At 47.9% G+C, this 18,598-nt stretch overlaps 1 protein-coding gene across 1 annotated transcript; it reads right to left on the bottom strand.

Moving 5' to 3' along the window:
• Window positions 1-15,237: 15,237 nt before the first annotated feature.
• LOC123074990 (transcription factor MYB96-like) lies at window positions 15,238-17,893 on the bottom strand. The gene is made up of 3 exons (XM_044497694.1): window positions 17,544-17,893; window positions 17,314-17,440; window positions 15,238-16,036 (listed from the first exon to the last, which is right to left on the bottom strand). The coding sequence occupies exons 1-3, from the start codon at window positions 17,891-17,893 to the stop codon at window positions 15,245-15,247; spliced, it is 1,269 nt and encodes a 422-aa protein (XP_044353629.1). The 3' UTR covers window positions 15,238-15,244.
• Window positions 17,894-18,598: the final 705 nt, after the last annotated feature.

Below are 18,598 nucleotides of genomic sequence, written 5' to 3'. Positions count from 1 at the left end.
TACCCATGTTGGCTCCCACATGTTCCACGATGATCTCATCGGATGAACCACGGTGTCGAGGATTCAATCAATCCCGTATGCAATTCCCTTTCAATCGGTATGTTACTTGCCCGAGATTCGATCGTCGGTATCCCAATACCTTGTTCAATCTCGTTACCGGCAAGTCTCTTTACTCGTACCGCAATGCATGATCCCGTGACTAACGCCTTAGTCACATTGAGCTCATTATGATGATGCATTACCGAGTGGGCCCAGAGATACCTCTCCGTCACACGGAGTGACAAATCCCAGTCTCGATCCGTGCCAACCCAACAGACACTTTCGGAGATACCCGTAGTGCACCTTTATAGTCACTCAGTTACGTTGTGACGTTTGGCTCACCCAAAGCACTCCTACGGTATCCGGGAGTTGCACGATCTCATGGTCTAAGGAAAAGATACTTGACATTGGAAAAGCTCTAGCAAACGAAACTACACGATCTTTTATGCTATGCTTAGGATTGGGTCTTGTCCATCACATCATTCTCCTAATGATGTGATCCCGTTATCAATGACATCCAATGTCCATAGTCAGGAAACCATGACTATCTGTTGATCAACGAGCTAGTCAACTAGAGGCTTACTAGGGACACGTTGTGGTCTATGTATTCACACATGTATTACGATTTCCGGACAATACAATTATAGCATGAACAATAGACAATTACCATGAACAAAGAAATATAATAATAACCATTTATTATTGCCTCTAGGGCATATTTCCAACAGTCTCCCACTTGCACTAGAGTCAATAATCTAGTTACATTGTGATGAATCGAACACCCATTGCGTCCTGGTGTTGATCATGTTTTGCCCTAGGGAGAGGTTTAGTCAACGGATCTGCTACATTCAGGTCCGTATGTACTTTACAAATATCTATGTCTCCATTTTGAACACTTTCACGAATGGAGTTGAAGCGACGCTTGATATGCCTGGTCTTCCTGTGAAACCTGGGCTCCTTCGCAAGGGCAATAGCTCCAGTGTTGTCACAGAAGAGAGTCATTGGGCCCGACGCATTGGGAATCACCCCTAGGTCGGTAATGAACTCCTTCATCCAGACTGCTTCCTGTGCTGCCTCCGAGGCTGCCATGTACTCCGCTTCACATGTAGATCCCGCCACGACGCTTTGCTTGCAACTGCACCAGCTTACTGCTCCTCCATTCAAAATATACACGTATCCGGTCTGTGACTTCGAGTCATCCAGATCTGTGTCGAAGCTAGCGTCGACGTAACCCTTTACGACGAGCTCTTCGTCACCTCCATAAATGAGAAACATATCCTTAGTCCTTTTCAGGTACTTCAGGATATTCTTGACCGCTGTCCAGTGTTCCATGCCGGGATTACTTTGGTACCTTCCTACCAAACTTACGGCAAGGTTTACATCAGGTCTGGTACACAGCATGGCATACATAATAGACCCTATGGCCGAGGCATAGGGGATGACACTCATCTTTTCTATATCTTCTGCCGTGGTCGGGCATTGAGCCGTGCTCAATTGCACACCTTGCAATACAGGCAAGAACCCCTTCTTGGACTGATCCATATTGAACTTCTTCAATATCTTGTCAAGGTATGTACTCTGTGAAAGACCAATGAGGCGTCTTGATCTATCTCTATAGATCTTGATGCCTAATATATAAGCAGCTTCTCCAAGGTCCTTCATTGAAAAACACTTATTCAAATAGGCCTTTATACTTTCCAAGAATTCTATATCATTTCCCATCAATAGTATGTCATCCACATATAATATGAGAAATGCTACAGAGCTCCCACTCACTTTCTTGTAAACACAGGCTTCTCCATAAGTCTGTGTAAACCCAAACGCTTTGATCATCTCATCAAAGCGAATGTTCCAACTCCGAGATGCTTGCACCAGCCCATAGATTGAGCGCTGGAGCTTGCATACTTTGTTAGCATTCTTAGGATCGACAAAACCTTCCGGCTGCATCATATACAACTCTTCCTTAAGGAAGCCATTAAGGAATGCCGTTTTGACGTCCATCTGCCATATCTCATAATCATAGTATGCGGCAATTGCTAACATGATTCGGACGGACTTCAGCTTCGCTACGGGTGAGAAAGTCTCATCGTAGTCAACCCCTTGAACTTGTCGATAACCCTTAGCGACAAGTCGAGCTTTGTAGATGGTCACATTACCATCTGCGTCCGTCTTCTTCTTAAAGATCCATTTGTTTTCTATGGCTCGCCGCTCATCGGGCAAGTCAGTCAAAGTCCATACTTTGTTTTCATACATGGATTCTATCTCGGATTTCATGGCTTCTAGCCATTTGTCGGAATCCGGGCCCGCCATCGCTTCTTCATAGTTCGAAGGTTCACCGTTGTCTAACAACATGATTTCCAAGGACAGGGTTGCCGTACCACTCTGGTGCGGAACGTGTCCTTGTGGACCTACGAAGTTCAGTAGTAACTTGATCCGAAGCTTCATGATCATCATCATTAACTTCCTCCCCAGTCGGTGTAGGCACCACAGGAACATTTTCCCGCGCTGCGCTACTTTCCGGTTCGGAAGGGGTGACTATCACCTCATCAAGTTCCACTTTCCTCCCACTCAATTCTTTCGAGAGAAACTCCTTCTCCAGAAAGGACCCGTTCTTGGCAACGAAGATCTTGCCTTCGGATCTGAGGTAGAAGGTATACCCAATAGTTTCCTTAGGGTATCCTATGAAGACGCATTTTTCCGATTTGGGTTCGAGCTTTTCAGGTTGAAGTTTCTTGACATAAGCATCGCATCCCCAAACTTTTAGAAACGACAGCTTAGGTTTCTTCCCAAACCATAATTCATACGGTGTCGTCTCAACGGATTTCGACGGAGCCCTATTTAAAGTGAATGCGGCAGTCTCTAAAGCATAGCCCCAAAATGAGAGCGGTAAATCGGTAAGAGACATCATAGATCGCACCATATCCAATAGAGTGCGATTACGACGTTCGGACACACCATTTCTCTGAGGTGTTCCAGGCGGCGTGAGTTGTGAAACTATTCCACATTTCCTTAAGTGTGCACCAAACTCGTGACCTAAATATTCTCCACCACGATCTGATCGTAAGAATTTTATTTTCCTGTCACGTTGATTCTCAACCTCACTCTGAAATTCCTTGAACTTTTCAAAGGTTTCAGACTTGTGTTTCATTAGGTAGACATACCCATATCTACTTAAGTCATCAGTGAGAGTGAGAACATAACGATATCCTCCGCGAGCCTCAACACTCATTGGACCGCACACATCGGTATGTATGATTTCCAATAAGTTGGTTGCTCGCTCCATTGTTCCGGAGAACGGAGTCTTGGTCATCTTACCCATGAGGCATGGTTCGCACGTGTCAAATGATTCGTAATCAAGAGACTCCAAAAGTCCATCTGCATGGAGCTTCTTCATGCGCTTGACACCAATGTGACCAAGGCGGCAGTGCCACAAGTATGTGGGACTATCGTTATCAACTTTACATCTTTTGGTATTCACACTATGAACATGTGTAACATCACGTTCGAGATTCATCAAAAATAAACCATTGACCAGCGGGGCATGACCATAAAACATATCTCTCAAATAAATAGAACAACCATTATTCTCGGATTTAAATGAGTAGCCATCTCGAATTAAACGAGATCCAGATACAATGTTCATGCTCAAAGCTGGCACTAAATAACAATTATTGAGGTTTAAAACTAATCCCGTGGGTAGATGCAGAGGTAGCGTGCCGACGGCGATCACATCGACCTTGGAACCATTCCCGACGCGCATCGTCACCTCGTCCTTCGCCAGTCTCCGTTTATTCCGTAGTTCCTGTTTTGAGTTACAAATATGAGCAACCGCACCGGTATCAAATACCCAGGAGCTACTACGAGTACTGGTAAGGTACACATCAATTACATGTATATCACATATACCTTTGGTGTTGCCGGCCTTCTTGTCCGCTAAGTATTTGGGGCAGTTCCGCTTCCAGTGACCACTTCCCTTGCAATAAAAGCACTCAGTCTCAGGCTTGGGTCCATTCTTTGACTTCTTCCCGGCAACTGGCTTACCGGGCGCGGCAACTCCCTTGCCGTCCTTCTTGAAGTTCTTCTTACCCTTGCCCTTCTTGAACTTAGTGGTTTTATTCACCATCAACACTTGATGTTCTTTTCTGATCTCCACCTCCGCTGATTTCAGCATTGAATATACCTCAGGAATGGTCTTTTCCATCCCCTGCATATTGAAGTTCATCACAAAGCTCTTGTAGCTTGGTGGAAGCGACTGAAGGATTCTGTCAATGACCGCGTCATCCGGGAGATTAACTCCCAGCTGAGACAAGCGGTTGTGCAACCCAGACATTCTGAGTATGTGCTCACTAACAGAACTATTCTCCTCCATTTTACAGCTGAAGAACTTGTCGGAGACTTCATATCTCTCGACCCGGGCATGAGCTTGGAAAACCATTTTCAGCTCCTCGAACATCTCATATGCTCCATGTTTCTCAAAACGCTTTTGGAGACCCGGTTCTAAGCTGTAAAGCATGCCGCACTGAACGAGGGAGTAATCATCAGCACGTGATTGCCAAGCGTTCATAACGTCTTGGTTCTCTGGGATTGGTGCTTCACCTAGCGGTGCTTCTAGACATAATCTTTCTTGGCTAGCTATGAGGATGATCCTCAGGTTCCGGACCCAGTCCGTATAGTTGCTGCCATCATCTTTCAGCTTGGTTTTCTCTAGGAACGCGTTGAAATTGAGGACAACGTGGGCCATTTGATCTACAAGACATAGTGTAAAGATTTTAGACTAAGTTCATGATAATTAAGTTCATCTAATCAAATTATTTAATGAACTCCCACTCAGATAGACATCCCTCTAGTCATCTAAGTGAAACATGATCCGAGTTAACTAGGCCGTGTCCGATCATCACGTGAGACGGACTAGTCAAGATCGGTGAACATCTCCATGTTGATCGTATCTTCTATACGACTCATGCTCGACCTTTCGGTCCTCCGTGTTCCGAGGCCATGTCTGTACATGCTAGGCTCGTCAAGTCAACCTAAGTGTATTGCGTGTGTTCCGAGGCCATGTCTGTACATGCTAGGCTCGTCAACACCCGTTGTATGCGAACGTTAGAATCTATCACACCCGATCATCACGTGGTGCTTCGAAACAACGAACCTTCGCAACGGTGCACAGTTAGGGGGAACACTTTCTTGAAATTATTATAAGGGATCATCTTACTTACTACCGTCGTTCTAAGCAAATAAGATGCAAAAACATGATAAACATCACATGCAATCAAATAGTGACATGATATGGCCAATATCATTATGCTCCTTTGATCTCCATCTTCGGGGCACCATGATCATCTTCGTCACCGGCATGACACCATGATCTCCATCATCATGATCTCCATCATTGTGTCTTCATGAAGTCGTCACGCCAACGATTACTTCTACTTCTATGGCTAACGCGTTTAGCAACAAAGTAAAGTAATTTACATGGCGTTATTCAATGACACGCAGGTCATGCAAAATAATAAAGACAACTCCTATGGCTCCTGCCGGTTGTCATACTCATCGACATGCAAGTCGTGATTCCTATTACAAGAATATGATCAATCTCATACATCACATATATCATTCATCACATCTTCTGGCCATATCACATCACATAGCACTTGCTGCAAAAACAAGTTAGACGTCCTCTAATTGTTGTTGCAAGTTTTTACGTGGTTTGTAGGTTTCTAGCAAGAACGTTTCTTACCTACGTATGACCACAACGTGATTTGCCAATTTCTATTTACCCTTCATAAGGACCCTTTTCATCGAATCCGTTCCGACTAAAGTAGGAGAGACAGACACCCGCTAGCCACCTTATGCAACTAGTGCATGTCAGTCGGTGGAACCTGTCTCACGTAAGCGTACGTGTAAGGTCGGTCCGGGCCGCTTCATCCTACAATGCCGCCGAAACAAGATAAGACTAGTAGCGGCAAGAAGAATTGGCAACATCAACGCCCACAACTGCTTTGTGTTCTACTCGTGCATAGTAACTACGCATAGGCCTGGCTCATGATGCCACTGTTGGGAATCGTAGCATAATTTTAAAATTTTCCTACGCTCACCAAGATCCATCTATGGAGTATACTAGCAACGAGGGGAAGGAGTGCATCTACATACCCTTGTAGATCGCGAGCGGAAGCGTTCCAATGAACGTGGATGACGGAGTCGTACTCGCCGTGATCCAAATCACCGATGACCGAGTGCCGAACGGACGGCACCTCCGCGTTCAACACACGTACGGTGCAGCGACGTCTCCTCCTTCTTGATCCAGCAAGGGGGAAGGAGAGGTTGATGGAGATCCAGCAGCACGACGGCGTGGTGGTGGATGTAGCGGGTCTCCGGCAGGGCTTCGCCGAGCTTCTGCGAGAGAGAGAGAGGTGTTGCAGGGGAGGAGGGAGGCGCCCAAGGCTGTAGGTTGCTGCCCTCCCTCCCCCCCTTTATATAGGCCCCCTGGGGTGGGCGCCGGCCCTGGGAGATGGGATCTCCAGGGGGGCGGCGGCCAAAGGGGGGGAAGGGGTTGCCTTGCCCCCCAAGGCAAGGGGGAAGTCCTCCCACCCTAGGGTTCCCAACCCTAGGCGCATGGGGGAAGGACCATGGGGGGCGCCCAGCCCACTAGGGGCTGGTTCCCTTCCACTTTCAGCCCATGGGGCCCTCCGGGATAGGTGGCCCCACCCGGTGGACCCCCGGGACCCTTCCGGTGGTCCCGGTACAATACCGGTAACCCCCGAAACTTTCCCGGTGGCCGAAACTTGACTTCCTATATATAATTCTTCACCTCCGGACCATTCCGGAACCTCTCGTGACGTCCGGGATCTCATCCGGGACTCCGAACAACTTTCGGGTTTCCGCATACTCATATCTCTACAACCCTAGCGTCACCGAACCTTAAGTGTGTAGACCCTACGGGTTCGGGAGACATGCAGACATGACCGAGACGCCTCTCCGGTCAATAACCAACAGCGGGATCTGGATACCCATGTTGGCTCCCACATGTTCCACGATGATCTCATCGGATGAACCACGATGTCGAGGATTCAATCAATCCCGTATACAATTCCCTTTGTCAATCGGTATGTTACTTGCTCGAGATTCGATCGTCGGTATCCCAATACCTTGTTCAATCTCGTTACCGGCAAGTCTCTTTACTCGTACCGCAATGCATGATCCCGTGACTAACGCCTTAGTCACATTGAGCTCATTATGATGATGCATTACCGAGTGGGCCCAGAGATACCTCTCCGTCACACGGAGTGACAAATCCCAGTCTCGATCCGTGCCAACCCAACAGACACTTTCGGAGATACCCGTAGTGCACCTTTATAGTCACCCAATTACGTTGTGACGTTTGGCTCACCCAAAGCACTCCTATGGTATCCGGGAGTTGCACGATCTCATGGTCTAAGGAAAAGATACTTGACATTGGAAAAGCTCTAGCAAACGAAACTACACGATCTTTTATGCTATGCTTAGGATTGGGTCTTGTCCATCACATCATTCTCATAATGATGTGATCCCGTTATCAACGACATCCAATGTCCATAGTCAGGAAACCATGACTATCTGTTGATCAACGAGCTAGTCAACTAGAGGCTTACTAGGGACACGTTGTAGTCTATGTATTCACACATGTATTACGACTTCCGGACAATACAATTATAGCATGAACAATAGACAATTACCATGAACAAAGAAATATAATAACAACCATTTATTATTGCCTCTAGGGCATATTTCCAACATTATCCTATCTGGGACTCCATTCCAGAACAACTTTGCAGAACTTCGTACCATCATGCGCCTGTTACTTTCACCTAATGATGAAGACATGGTTTTGTTGAATCCTTTGACACTAGACAAACGTGACATGAGGGGGTCGAGGGTCGGGAACTAGGGTAGACGGTCGTGGATCGCCGAGCGGTCAAGGGTCGTGAACTAGTGTAGAGGGTCGAGGGTCGCCGAGGGGTCAAGGGTCGAGGGTCGTTGAGGGGTCGAGGGTCGTCCAGGGGTCGAGGGTCCAGATTTATCAAGAATTCCCCCATTATGGATGCGCACAAGTTGATCCAATTTTTTTCTGATCTCATCTATATTCTTCTATATGTCATGTTGTCTGTCAAAGTATTGAAGAAATCCATGGCTTCATCATTAACTGGAAGTAATAGGCGTATGATGCTTTGAAGCTCTTCAAAGTTGTTTTGGAACGGAGTTCCTGATAGAATAATTCGCCTTTTTGTACGAATTTCATCAAAGGCCTTCCAAATAGCGATATTCGGAAGGCTCTTGCTAAACTTTGTACCAAAAAGCGAATTATTCTATTGGGAACTCCGTTCCAAAACAACTTTGAAGAGCTTCGTACCATTATGCGCCTGTCATTTCCGGCTAATGATGAAGTCATGGTTTTCTTGAATTCTTTGACACTAGACAACGTGACATATAGAAGGGTAGATGAGATCAGGAAAAATATGGACCATTTTCTGCACATCCAGAATGGCGCCATTTTGTTAAATCCCTTGTCGGTCCGGACGTTGGACAATCATGAGAGAGGCGGTCCGGCCCAAACCCTAGAAGCGCTGCCGAGGCCACCCAAATTTACCTAGTTAAAAGAGCGTTTTCATCGAGGCCACCCCAAACCCTAGAAGCGTTGCCGAGGCCACCCCAAACCATAGAAGCGTCGAGGCCACTAATAAGATTCCTTGTTGTGATTAGCTAGCTAGGTTTACATTTGCCACTAATATATCCATCTGTCATGTTTGTATATTAATTGCCATGTTGTAACATTTGCAGAAACTATGGAGCACCGAGACTTGGAAGCAGAAAGGTGTTGGGGGACATAATCCTCACCGGAGGCGATGTCTTGTCATATCTCAATGACACCGACGGTCTGGAAGGAGAGGGTGAGGAAGGTACGGTGACCGAACAATGGAGGAGGAAGGACATGATTATGATGGCTCCGGTGACTGAATGCCGGTGGAAGAAGGAGACCACGATGACGGCTCCGGTGACCGAACGGAGTCCGACCAGGTATATATATTAATTAAGCTTGTGCTGACTAGTTAATTGATGCATTAACTGTTTTGGTATGTACACATATTAACTCTCTTCTTTCTTCTTTTCTAGCCCTCCAGATCGAGCAAAACTTCGGTAACGAGACGAGGCCCGAAGAAAAAGTTGTGCCAGGATGAAAGGTTCACGATCACAGCAATCGCGCGCGATGGCCAACCGATTGAACCCATCCGGACCAAGGAAGCATTTTCTGCTCAGTGCGGGGTTCTTGTTAGGGACATGATCCCGATCAGCATCCACCAATGGTATAAGACTAAGAACGAAGACCCTCAGGTGTCTTATGTCAACGATAGGCAGAAAGATGATCTTTGGACCGCGCTGAAGGCAAATTTCACCCTACTGCCAGTGGAGGATCCGGAGAAGCCAGCTATAGAGCCATTGGTCAAGGCTCATGCTCCTAAGAAGATGGCAGATCTATTCAGGAGGTGGAAGAATGAGTTGAAAACAACGTTTGTCGACAAAGAAAAGACTCCAGAATTCACCGGCCGATTTGAGAAGATAAGAGATCACTGGGACGCATTTGTGGCCCACAAGACATCGGAGAAGAGTAAGAAGATGCCAGCGACAAACAAGAAAAATGCTGCAAAGAAGGAGCTTCACCATCGCACGGGGTCAGGTGGCTACCTCAAAGCCCGGCCGTTGTGGGACAAGGCTAAGAATGACCTGCTTGATAAAGGGGTCGAACAAGAGACATTGAACTGGCCAGACCGTTCAAGGACTTGGTTCTTCGGGGTTGGGGGAACCTTGGACCCTGAAATAGGGAAGTGCGTTTGGACGAACGACCAGCTTGACATACCCATCAAGAAGCTTTAGCAGTATATCCACGCAGCGCAGCAAGGGACGTTCGTTCCGACAGAGAGAACGACGAGCTCACAAGGCCCTTGGCAATACTGAGCACCCTGGACGGACACGAGGCACGCCAGGCTCTGTTTCGTGGAAGGTTGGGTTTCCCGGCGCAGGCGGTTACAAAACCAGGGAGAGGAAGAGGAAAGTGGAGCTGACCGAACTGCAGAACCTGAATGCAAGGGTACGAGCGCTAGAGGAACAACAAGCACTAGTTCAGAGCCAGCGACCTGCCAGAGCTACCCCAGAAGCTACCCTGCCATCTCAGCGGAGAAGCAGCGTGGCTTCCACCGAGCTCCTTCAGCAGCCTGACTTCATGGCTCCCAGCTACCCCGTGGATGCTATCACGGAGGCTCAAGATTGCCACCTTATGGCGCAATGGGGGCAACCTCAAAGTCAAGGCGGTTGTCGACTCTGTTGCACCTCCTCAACCCGGCGCAACTTTTCACTGCCTTCCGATTCCAGAAGGATATAATGTTGTCATGGTGGATGAAATAACAGAGGGATTTGAGGAGCTCGAGCTTGACCACCCTACCGGTTAAGGGGAGACTCGGCTGGGTCTTGCTCTGAAGACTCCATGTCTATGGCAGAAGGAGCTCATCAACCTTCCGAATTGGACGCCTCCGCCTCCTCCTCCTCCTCCGGCGAGTCAGGGCACTCCGCCTCCTCCTCCGCCGAGTGATCAGGGCACTCCGCCTCCCTATCCGGCGTGTGGCGGCACTCCGCCTCCTTCTCCGCCTGCGCTGGCGCGTTCGAGCAGCCTGCCTCCTCCTCCGCCTCGTCAGCAAAAGCGGAAGACAGGCGCCGCCGCTCCGGCTGCTCTGGCGTGTCGTAGCACTCCGCCTCCTTCTTCTCCGCATCGTAAGCAACGAAAGAAGACAGCCGCAGCCACTTCGGCTGCTCCGGCATCTAGCAGTATAGCCAGAGGCGGGAGGCAATACAGATTCGGTCCATCTCTCAAGCCTCTAGAGAGGTTACCATACGAGATGACCAAGGAGGAAAACGCGAAGATCTGTGAAGCCCAAGTGAAGGACTTCTTTGAAACTCAAAGAGCTAAGAAACATCCACCTCCGGAGGAGAAGATAGATAAGGTGAAAGTTCAGCGCACTTTGGATGCCGTGAAGCGACCACCACTGTCTCCGCCGAAAACCAAATATGAGCGCATTATTGAAAGGTCATATATCAAAGCGGAGCGGTCGGGCAGTACTTGCAGTGATCAAAGGTTAGCAGAACGAAGAAGTGGAAAAACAATTCCCCAGCTCGGCAAACAAGCTAACCAATTGTGCCCCCCGCTCAAGGTGTCTAGCGATATCGTCGCTAATCATCCAAGGATGCTGCCCGGTACCAATCCTGGAGATTACCTGCCCGACGATGCACATTTTGATACAATGGAGGTGGACGATTTCAAATACCAGCACGGGAAGCCTCTGTCAAACCTGGTCATCCTCCTCTAACAACGATGATGCGAAGATTCCATGAGTGGTACATGAAAACCTGCAGCAGTCTGGGAAGGATACTTTGACGCTGAGAGTTAAAGAGGAGCACGACCTCGTTGGAATTGATCTGTTGTCTGTTCCATTTGAGGAGTTCTTCCAGTTTTTCAATCAAAAGGCCCTCGATAAATAATCGTCACTTGCTACTGTCTGTAAGTACTACTGCTGTAATTAAGTCTCTATATATAGCTCAGCTCTTTCATTGCATGTATATATAATTATCCTCACTATATTATGCAGATTGAAGATCGTCGAATGTAGAAAAGCAGAAATCTATGATATTGGGTTCATTAACACAAATCTCATAGATGAATGGATGGTTAAATATGATGCCAAACAAACCGAGGCCAACTTGCTATGATCGTTGCTTCAAAAAAATACTCTTTCCTTACAACTTCAAGTGAGTGTTACTGTCTTGTGCATATTCGGTTTCCCTTATTACTCGAGGTTATAGTAATGTAATTGATGAGTTATGCATGCGTGCGCAGCTTCCACTTTATTCTCCTAGAGATTAAGCTTGAGCAGGGACTAGTAACTGTTTTAGACTCGAGACGAAAAAATCCCGAGGACTATGCGGACATGACTAAAATGCTCGAGAAGTAAGTTCAATCGATCATTATCGTACCATATCCGCAACTTTGTTCATTTCCTGATATCAAGTAATTGTTTTCTTTGTCCCCATGGTTTGGAAAGTATTCACCGCACAAGCTCCGGGACTGCCGGGGGAGCTGCGATTTACACACCCGAAAGTAAGTACTACTAGCTAGCTAGTTCCGCGCATCTCCCGTTGATTCTAGCTACTTTCATCAATACCATTTATAATGCTTCATTATCAGTTTGATTGACCTCTATTTCTCGTAAAGTGCTTGTGGCAGAGAATAATTACTGTGGATACTATGTTTGCGAGTTCATCTACAACGCGACTTGCAAAAATAAGCGGGCTACTCTAAAAGACAATTTGAAGTGCGTAAGCAATAATATTCACAATTTCATTTTATTACACCATCATTTGTGTTGAGTTTCATTCATATATATGTATTGACCCCCTTCTTCAAATTAGACGTGGCAGATGCGGAATGAACTCCTACCACAAGATCGCATACGAGCAATTCAAGAGGAATTGGCGGGATTCTTTCTTGACCACGTGATCAATAAAGCCGGAGAATACCATATGGAACTTGAGTTCAGAAGTTAGGAGATTGTAAGAGATCTTAATATTGTATATATGTAGCCAGTAGCGTCGGATAGATATACGAAAACTTGTTCCAATCTCTCGGAGAAGGAGAGGTCGATCACTTCTCTCTGTATATGTTCATGACGATCTTCTGTACTTAATGGTTTCCTTCATTTGCTTACTAGCTAGCGTGTCGACTCCTCTCTATACATATAGTACGTAGCGTCAACCAAGCACGGAGATAAAAGAGGACACTTCTCTCTATTAGCTAGCTAACACAATATATGAAACCCCTAAATTAACCCTACAAAACCCCCAAACCCCTCTCTTAAAAAAACCAAAAACCCCAGCCCCCTGAATTGCTAACGCGTGGATGCCTTTTGGTCCCGGTTGGTGCTACCAACCGGGACAAAAGGCCCCTCTGCCTGGACAAGCCGCAATGGCCACGTGGAGCCCCATCTATCCCGGTTCGTATAAGAACCGGGATTAAAGGTATTGGGCTTTAGTACCGACCCTTTAGTCCCGGTTCCCGAACCGGGACAAATGGGCCTTATGAACCGGGACAAATGGGCCTTTTTCTACTAGCGGACCATTGCGTTGCGATTCTTCGAAATTTCCCAAAGAACAAGCGCCGTGAACGTATTGAGATCCCTGCACAGTCGTGGTTTTAGTGGAAGTGATGTGCATCGGGCATCAGTTACTTGCCAGCCCTGGGCCTCCACTCTCCTTTACCCCGAGCATAAAGGGCCATAAAACCAGACCGAACAGGCAAAGACGCAAGAGATCAGCAAATGATCGATGGATTCCTACTCGTGATCACACGGGGGGCAAGCATCCTAATGAGGCAATCCTCTCTTTGCCAGCCTGTCCAAAGTCCAGACCCTGTTCTTGGGAGCTAGCCAGGTGAAATTTTTGCACCTGAGAGGCGCCCTTGATCGCCAGATGAAGCTCTCTCCTTGATCGTGCTATCTTCCCAAGAAGACGATCGTACGGAGTAGACACTGAAGGCTCCCACACGCAACAAACCGAATCAACAACTCCAGGCCACAGCTGGATCATAGTCAATCTGTCCCATAACACATGAGGAATTCAGCCAACTCTGCCGGAGAGAGGTCCGAGCCAAGGCCCATCGCCCAGGCGCCTCCCAAAGCATCATCCACCATTCTCGAAACCCTCGGATGCTGCTTGATCTTGGTGTAAACAAGCAGCACAATTTTCTGGAACATACATCCCTCTCTAGCCATTTCTCCTCCTAGAGAAAATTGGAGTTATCGTCGCCCAAATCCATGAAAACAGTTGCTTGGTATAGTTGCATAGATTCCAGAGGTGTCGTAAAGTCGAACTCCGCCACAGGTCTCATGTCATCGCTTCGCTTAAGACATAATCATCGGGCCCTCATGGTGACATTGAGACACGTCAAGTTGGGCAATTCTAGGCCACCAGCCCACTTCGGTTGACAAATAACCTCCCAGCGCACTGGCCGCCCCTCGCATCGGAGGCACCGGGGGGGGGGGGGGGGGGGGGGGGGATCCAAAGCCAACATGGATAGGCATTGCACATAGAACTGCCTGCACGAGGGTTAGGCGCCCAGCCTTGTCAAGAGTGGGGGCGCACCAATTCGGCAACTTCCTAGCGATCCCGCCGACGATCTCCTGAAATTGTGCGTCGTATAGTTTCTTGATCGTCAATGGTAGACCTAGATATTTTATAGGAAAAGTCTCCACTGTACATCCCATCCCATCGCGGATTAAGCCCACCCGATCTTCAGAGCAGCAGATAGGGATAGCGTTACATCGACATCACTAGGCTCCAACTTTAGAAATATCATCACATCATCTGTGAAGAACGATAACCTATCGGATAATCCCCTCCTTGCCAAAGGGGGCAGCAGTCCGTGATTCGCCGCCAACTTGAACAAGTGCTCGAGGCCTTCCATCACTAATAAGAAGAGCACCGATGGTTTAGGCATTTAGCTTAGGATCTTGAAGACCTTTCGAAGAAATTTCTCTAGTTTTCCTAATACCGTTTGTCTTTTCTTTTAAAATATGTTTGCATGATGACCATCATAACAATGCTCAGTTTTCCACGTGCAATTGTATTAATTAACAAATAAATATCAAGTTCTCTTATTTTTCTGGGAGGAGCTTGCAGACGTAGAGGAGCATGCGGACAAAGTGAAATTGCCAAGGGAGAGAACATACAACCGCTGGTGGCGTGCAGCCAGACAACCGACTCTATCTTCTCTGTTCTCTCCTTGCCCGCGAGCAGAACTGAAGGCCCTGTCACGTGACGAAAGCCGCGCACCCTTTGTGCGTTGCACAACACACAACAGTGTCGATGGAGTATAATATCGGAAACAGAAGTACATATGCTGAATCGCTATCTCTCTACAAACATCACAGGTACAACAAAGGTTCTCCAACAAATTGTTTTGGTAAAAGTTACTTACAAAGTACTCAGAATGCGGAAATTAAAGATACATGCATGCCACGCCGCACAAACACACAAGTGTAGTGTTCTTCGGGCAACAGTATACAACACAGCAGCTGATTTAACGAACGACAAACTAAAATGTTCGGAAAGGTAAAACGGCAAACTAAAATCAATGGATAGGTACTGGATCGATCCGGTGGACGGACCGTGTCAGTTGAAGCCAGCGAGGTCCAGTGAGGTCCAGCTGGAACTCCCTCGAGGCCATCTGGACCACGTCTTCGTCCTGATCACTGCTGCCACCAGCGCTGCTGCTGCCCGTCTCGCTGCCGTAGTAGCCGCCACCGAGGTGCTGAGGGAGCGGGAACAATTTCAGGTTGGTGCATGCAGCAAGCATGCGTCCCTGGGCACTAAACATCTGAAGAAATGCAGGCTCTGGTCCATGGTGCAGCAGGTTGTTGTTGCTGTAGGTCGGGAAGGAGGCCGGGTCGTAGTATCGCTCCAGCATCTCGCCGCTGTAGGCGGCGTTGAGGTCCGGCAAGGGCACGCTTAGGTTCATTATCCTTGCTTGGGACGATGACCCGGCCGCGTTGGCTGGGTGGAGGTACTGACCCATCCCCGGTGGGTTCGAGACGGCCAGCATTGCAGCGGCATTTGGAAAAACCTGGCCGTCATACCCGAGGCCGGACGACGGAGACGGTGGCGCCACGTTCTCGTCAGCCATCATTTTGTCGCGGATGTACTCCTCGAGGAGGGTGAACTGCCCCGGGGCGGCTTGTTGGCTTGTCTTCTTCTTTTGCCGGCGCTTCGACTTGAGGCTCCGCTTTGTCGCGTTCCAGTGGTTCTTGATGGCGTTCTCCGACCGGCCGGGGAGGCACCTCGCGATCGTCGACCAACGGTTTCCGTGGATCTTGTGCGCGTCGATCAGCAGTATGTCGTCCGCCTCAGTCCAGATGTGGTCCTTCTGGAATGTGATTATGTGAAGCAAAGTTAGTGCATGCCTCCAGATGATTGGCACAATCAAGTGTGATTTAATTGAATATCATACTGGAAATAGTGATAGTATATTGGATCAGACATGCTGCTGATCGACGTGGCAGTTTTTTAAAGGCGCCTTATTTTGTGCAAATAAATTGCATCGCTGAATCCTCGCAACAAAGCCCAATGATATATACAGACATCTGAAGCTTTGCTAGGCTGGAACAGCCTTGCTGAAACTCTAATAGCATCAGGAAAGAGCGACAAATATTCACTACAAATTGAGTGGCTTTTTCCGAACGTCTTGAGAGGACAAGAGGTCCTCCAGCAATTCATATGGTGGAGATGAATTGGTCATGTCTACAAGGAAAACTGTGCTAAAACCATGTATAATGGTTGGTTAATTAGAAGGAAAAAATGTCGAAAACAAAGACAATCCGCCATGGACAATAGGCCACCACGCCGCTAAACTAGATCCGGAGGACCGCCATATGAAGTGCATCAACCGGCAGACCTGACCAATCATAACACACATAAAATATGGTGTACCACCATTGACGTCACGACTCACGTCCGATTCATCAGCCATCGCACCCACAACCCGACGACGACTCTAGAAACTTGTGTGACATTCGATATATATTGAAAGTTCAAAATTGGCATGTATAAACTATGAGCGTAATTAATTGGTTCATACTCAAAAAGAAAACTCCAAATATAAGATGATCGGAATTGCGGTCCTAACAAAAATATGAGACCCCCTCCCCCCAGCCCCCCCCCCCCCCCCCCCCCCCCCCCCCCCCCCCCCCCCACATTTAATTGGATCCTGAAATTCCTAATATGCCCCTTCTGTCCTCTCAAAGCAGTCCACTGAAACTTGCGGATTTTCAGACGCTTGTGCATCTGCAATTCGACAAAAATAAATGGTATAGAGTTTAAAAAAAATGGTATAGAACTAATGTTTGGCCATTGTCTCCCCCAAATCTCTTCCCAAGAGCCACGGACAGAATTACTCATGCGAACAATTAGTGGCCTTATAAAATTGGCGCAATTAATAATGATTAAAATAAAGGTATGCAGCATGACGAACTATTCATTCCTCACTTAATACCCACTTCCGAATTGTACGACCAAAAGTTCAGCATGCTTCGAACGTAGTAAAAACTAAACTAAAACAATCTAGACTTCCGAATCATATAGATCCGTGGAAGATTTCGGCTAATTAGAACCAAATCAAGACTATAAGCTGCGATGATGCATCACCTTGATGCCGGGGCGCACGTGATTTGTCCATCGCTCACGGCACTGCTTGCCGATCCGTCCCGGGAGGTGCTTTGAAATGGTCGCCCACTTGTGCTCCCCATGCTCATCTACCAATCTCCTGAGAAGTCTGCAAACAAAAGAAAGCGCATTGATCAATTAAAGGAGAACAACATGCATGCCGCGAGATCAATCTGCTCAAAAAACAAATCAGATTCAGAGGTTTCACGTACTCGTCCTCTTCCTCCGTCCACGGTCCTCTGAACGGCGTCGCCCTGGCGTTCCTGGAGGCAGGTGTCTGTCGCCCGACCACGGGGATCTCCACCGGGACGGCCTCAGCGCCATAACCAGCGGCCGCGTGGGTCCCCGCCGCCATGATGAAGGTGGAGGGAGGCATGCCGAAGCCGGAAACGAGAAATCCCGTGTCGGGGAATCCGGTCGGAGCGTTACCAGCTTGCTGGTAGTGGGGAAAACCATGGGCAGAGCTCATACTGTACCTTTCGAACCTCCCGTACGCGTCCCCCGACATGGCCGCGGCCGCCGCCAGCTCCTGGCTCAAAAGCATGTCACGCAACGACGCCATCCGCTCGGCCGGAGGTCGGAAGCAAGGGGGGGGGGCTGCGAAGGGGATGGAATTTCGGGGGAATTGAGCGAGAGAGAGGAAGTGTCTGACACAGGGGAGAAGGCAAGTCGCTGTCGAGAAGATCCAGGGACCCGCATCATATAGAGGAGGAAGTGCAGCCTCGGCCTTTAATTTCCGGGCCCACTTTCATCCGACGGTGGGAAACCTTCATAAAATATGACGTTCAAAGTACACATATTCCACAGCGGCTCACCGGAGCAGCGAAGATTGGCCCTTGGATCCCATCTCTGTCTCTGTCGCCCATGTAGACCAAGCGTACCAAGTTTCTCAGGAGTCAGTTATTGCGCACTGGGGCCCGGGCTGTCGGTTACATCTCACTCGAGCAAGCAAGAGCCAGTTTGGATGACGAGTTTGTTACAGCTGACAGGGAGGCGCTGCTCCATACAAACTTCCAAATATAGGTATGTCCGTATGCGCATAAATGTCTCTTGCCAGTAAGATCCCGATTAAAACTTTTTCCAGTGGAATTCTTATTTTTTTGTCAATTTGAGATTGCTTTTTCGAGTGGAATTTGATCGTAAAAATTAATACATTGGCTTACAATTAATATTCCACAGATATTAGCTCATTTTCATTTGCATTCTTAGTGGTACAGTGCCATTGGAATTAGTCAAGCTCATTTGATACAAATAATTATTTACGAAG

The sequence above is a fragment of the Triticum aestivum genome, chromosome 3D (assembly GCF_018294505.1).
Source record: "Triticum aestivum cultivar Chinese Spring chromosome 3D, IWGSC CS RefSeq v2.1, whole genome shotgun sequence".
Taxonomy (NCBI): Eukaryota; Viridiplantae; Streptophyta; class Magnoliopsida; order Poales; family Poaceae; genus Triticum; species Triticum aestivum.
The sequence above is the reverse complement of the archived record's forward strand: the minus strand, read 5'-3'. Positions and strand labels throughout refer to the sequence as shown.

Coding starts and splice junctions, on each gene's coding strand:
- LOC123074990 (XM_044497694.1), bottom strand. CDS start 17,893: ATGGCGTCGTTGCGTGACATGCTTTTGAGCCAGGAGCTGGCGGCGGCC. Junction 17,441..17,543: donor TGGACGGAGGAAGAGGACGA/GTACGTGAAACC, acceptor TTTTGTTTGCAG/ACTTCTCAGGAGATTGGTAG. Junction 16,037..17,313: donor ACGTGCGCCCCGGCATCAAG/GTGATGCATCAT, acceptor ATCACATTCCAG/AAGGACCACATCTGGACTGA.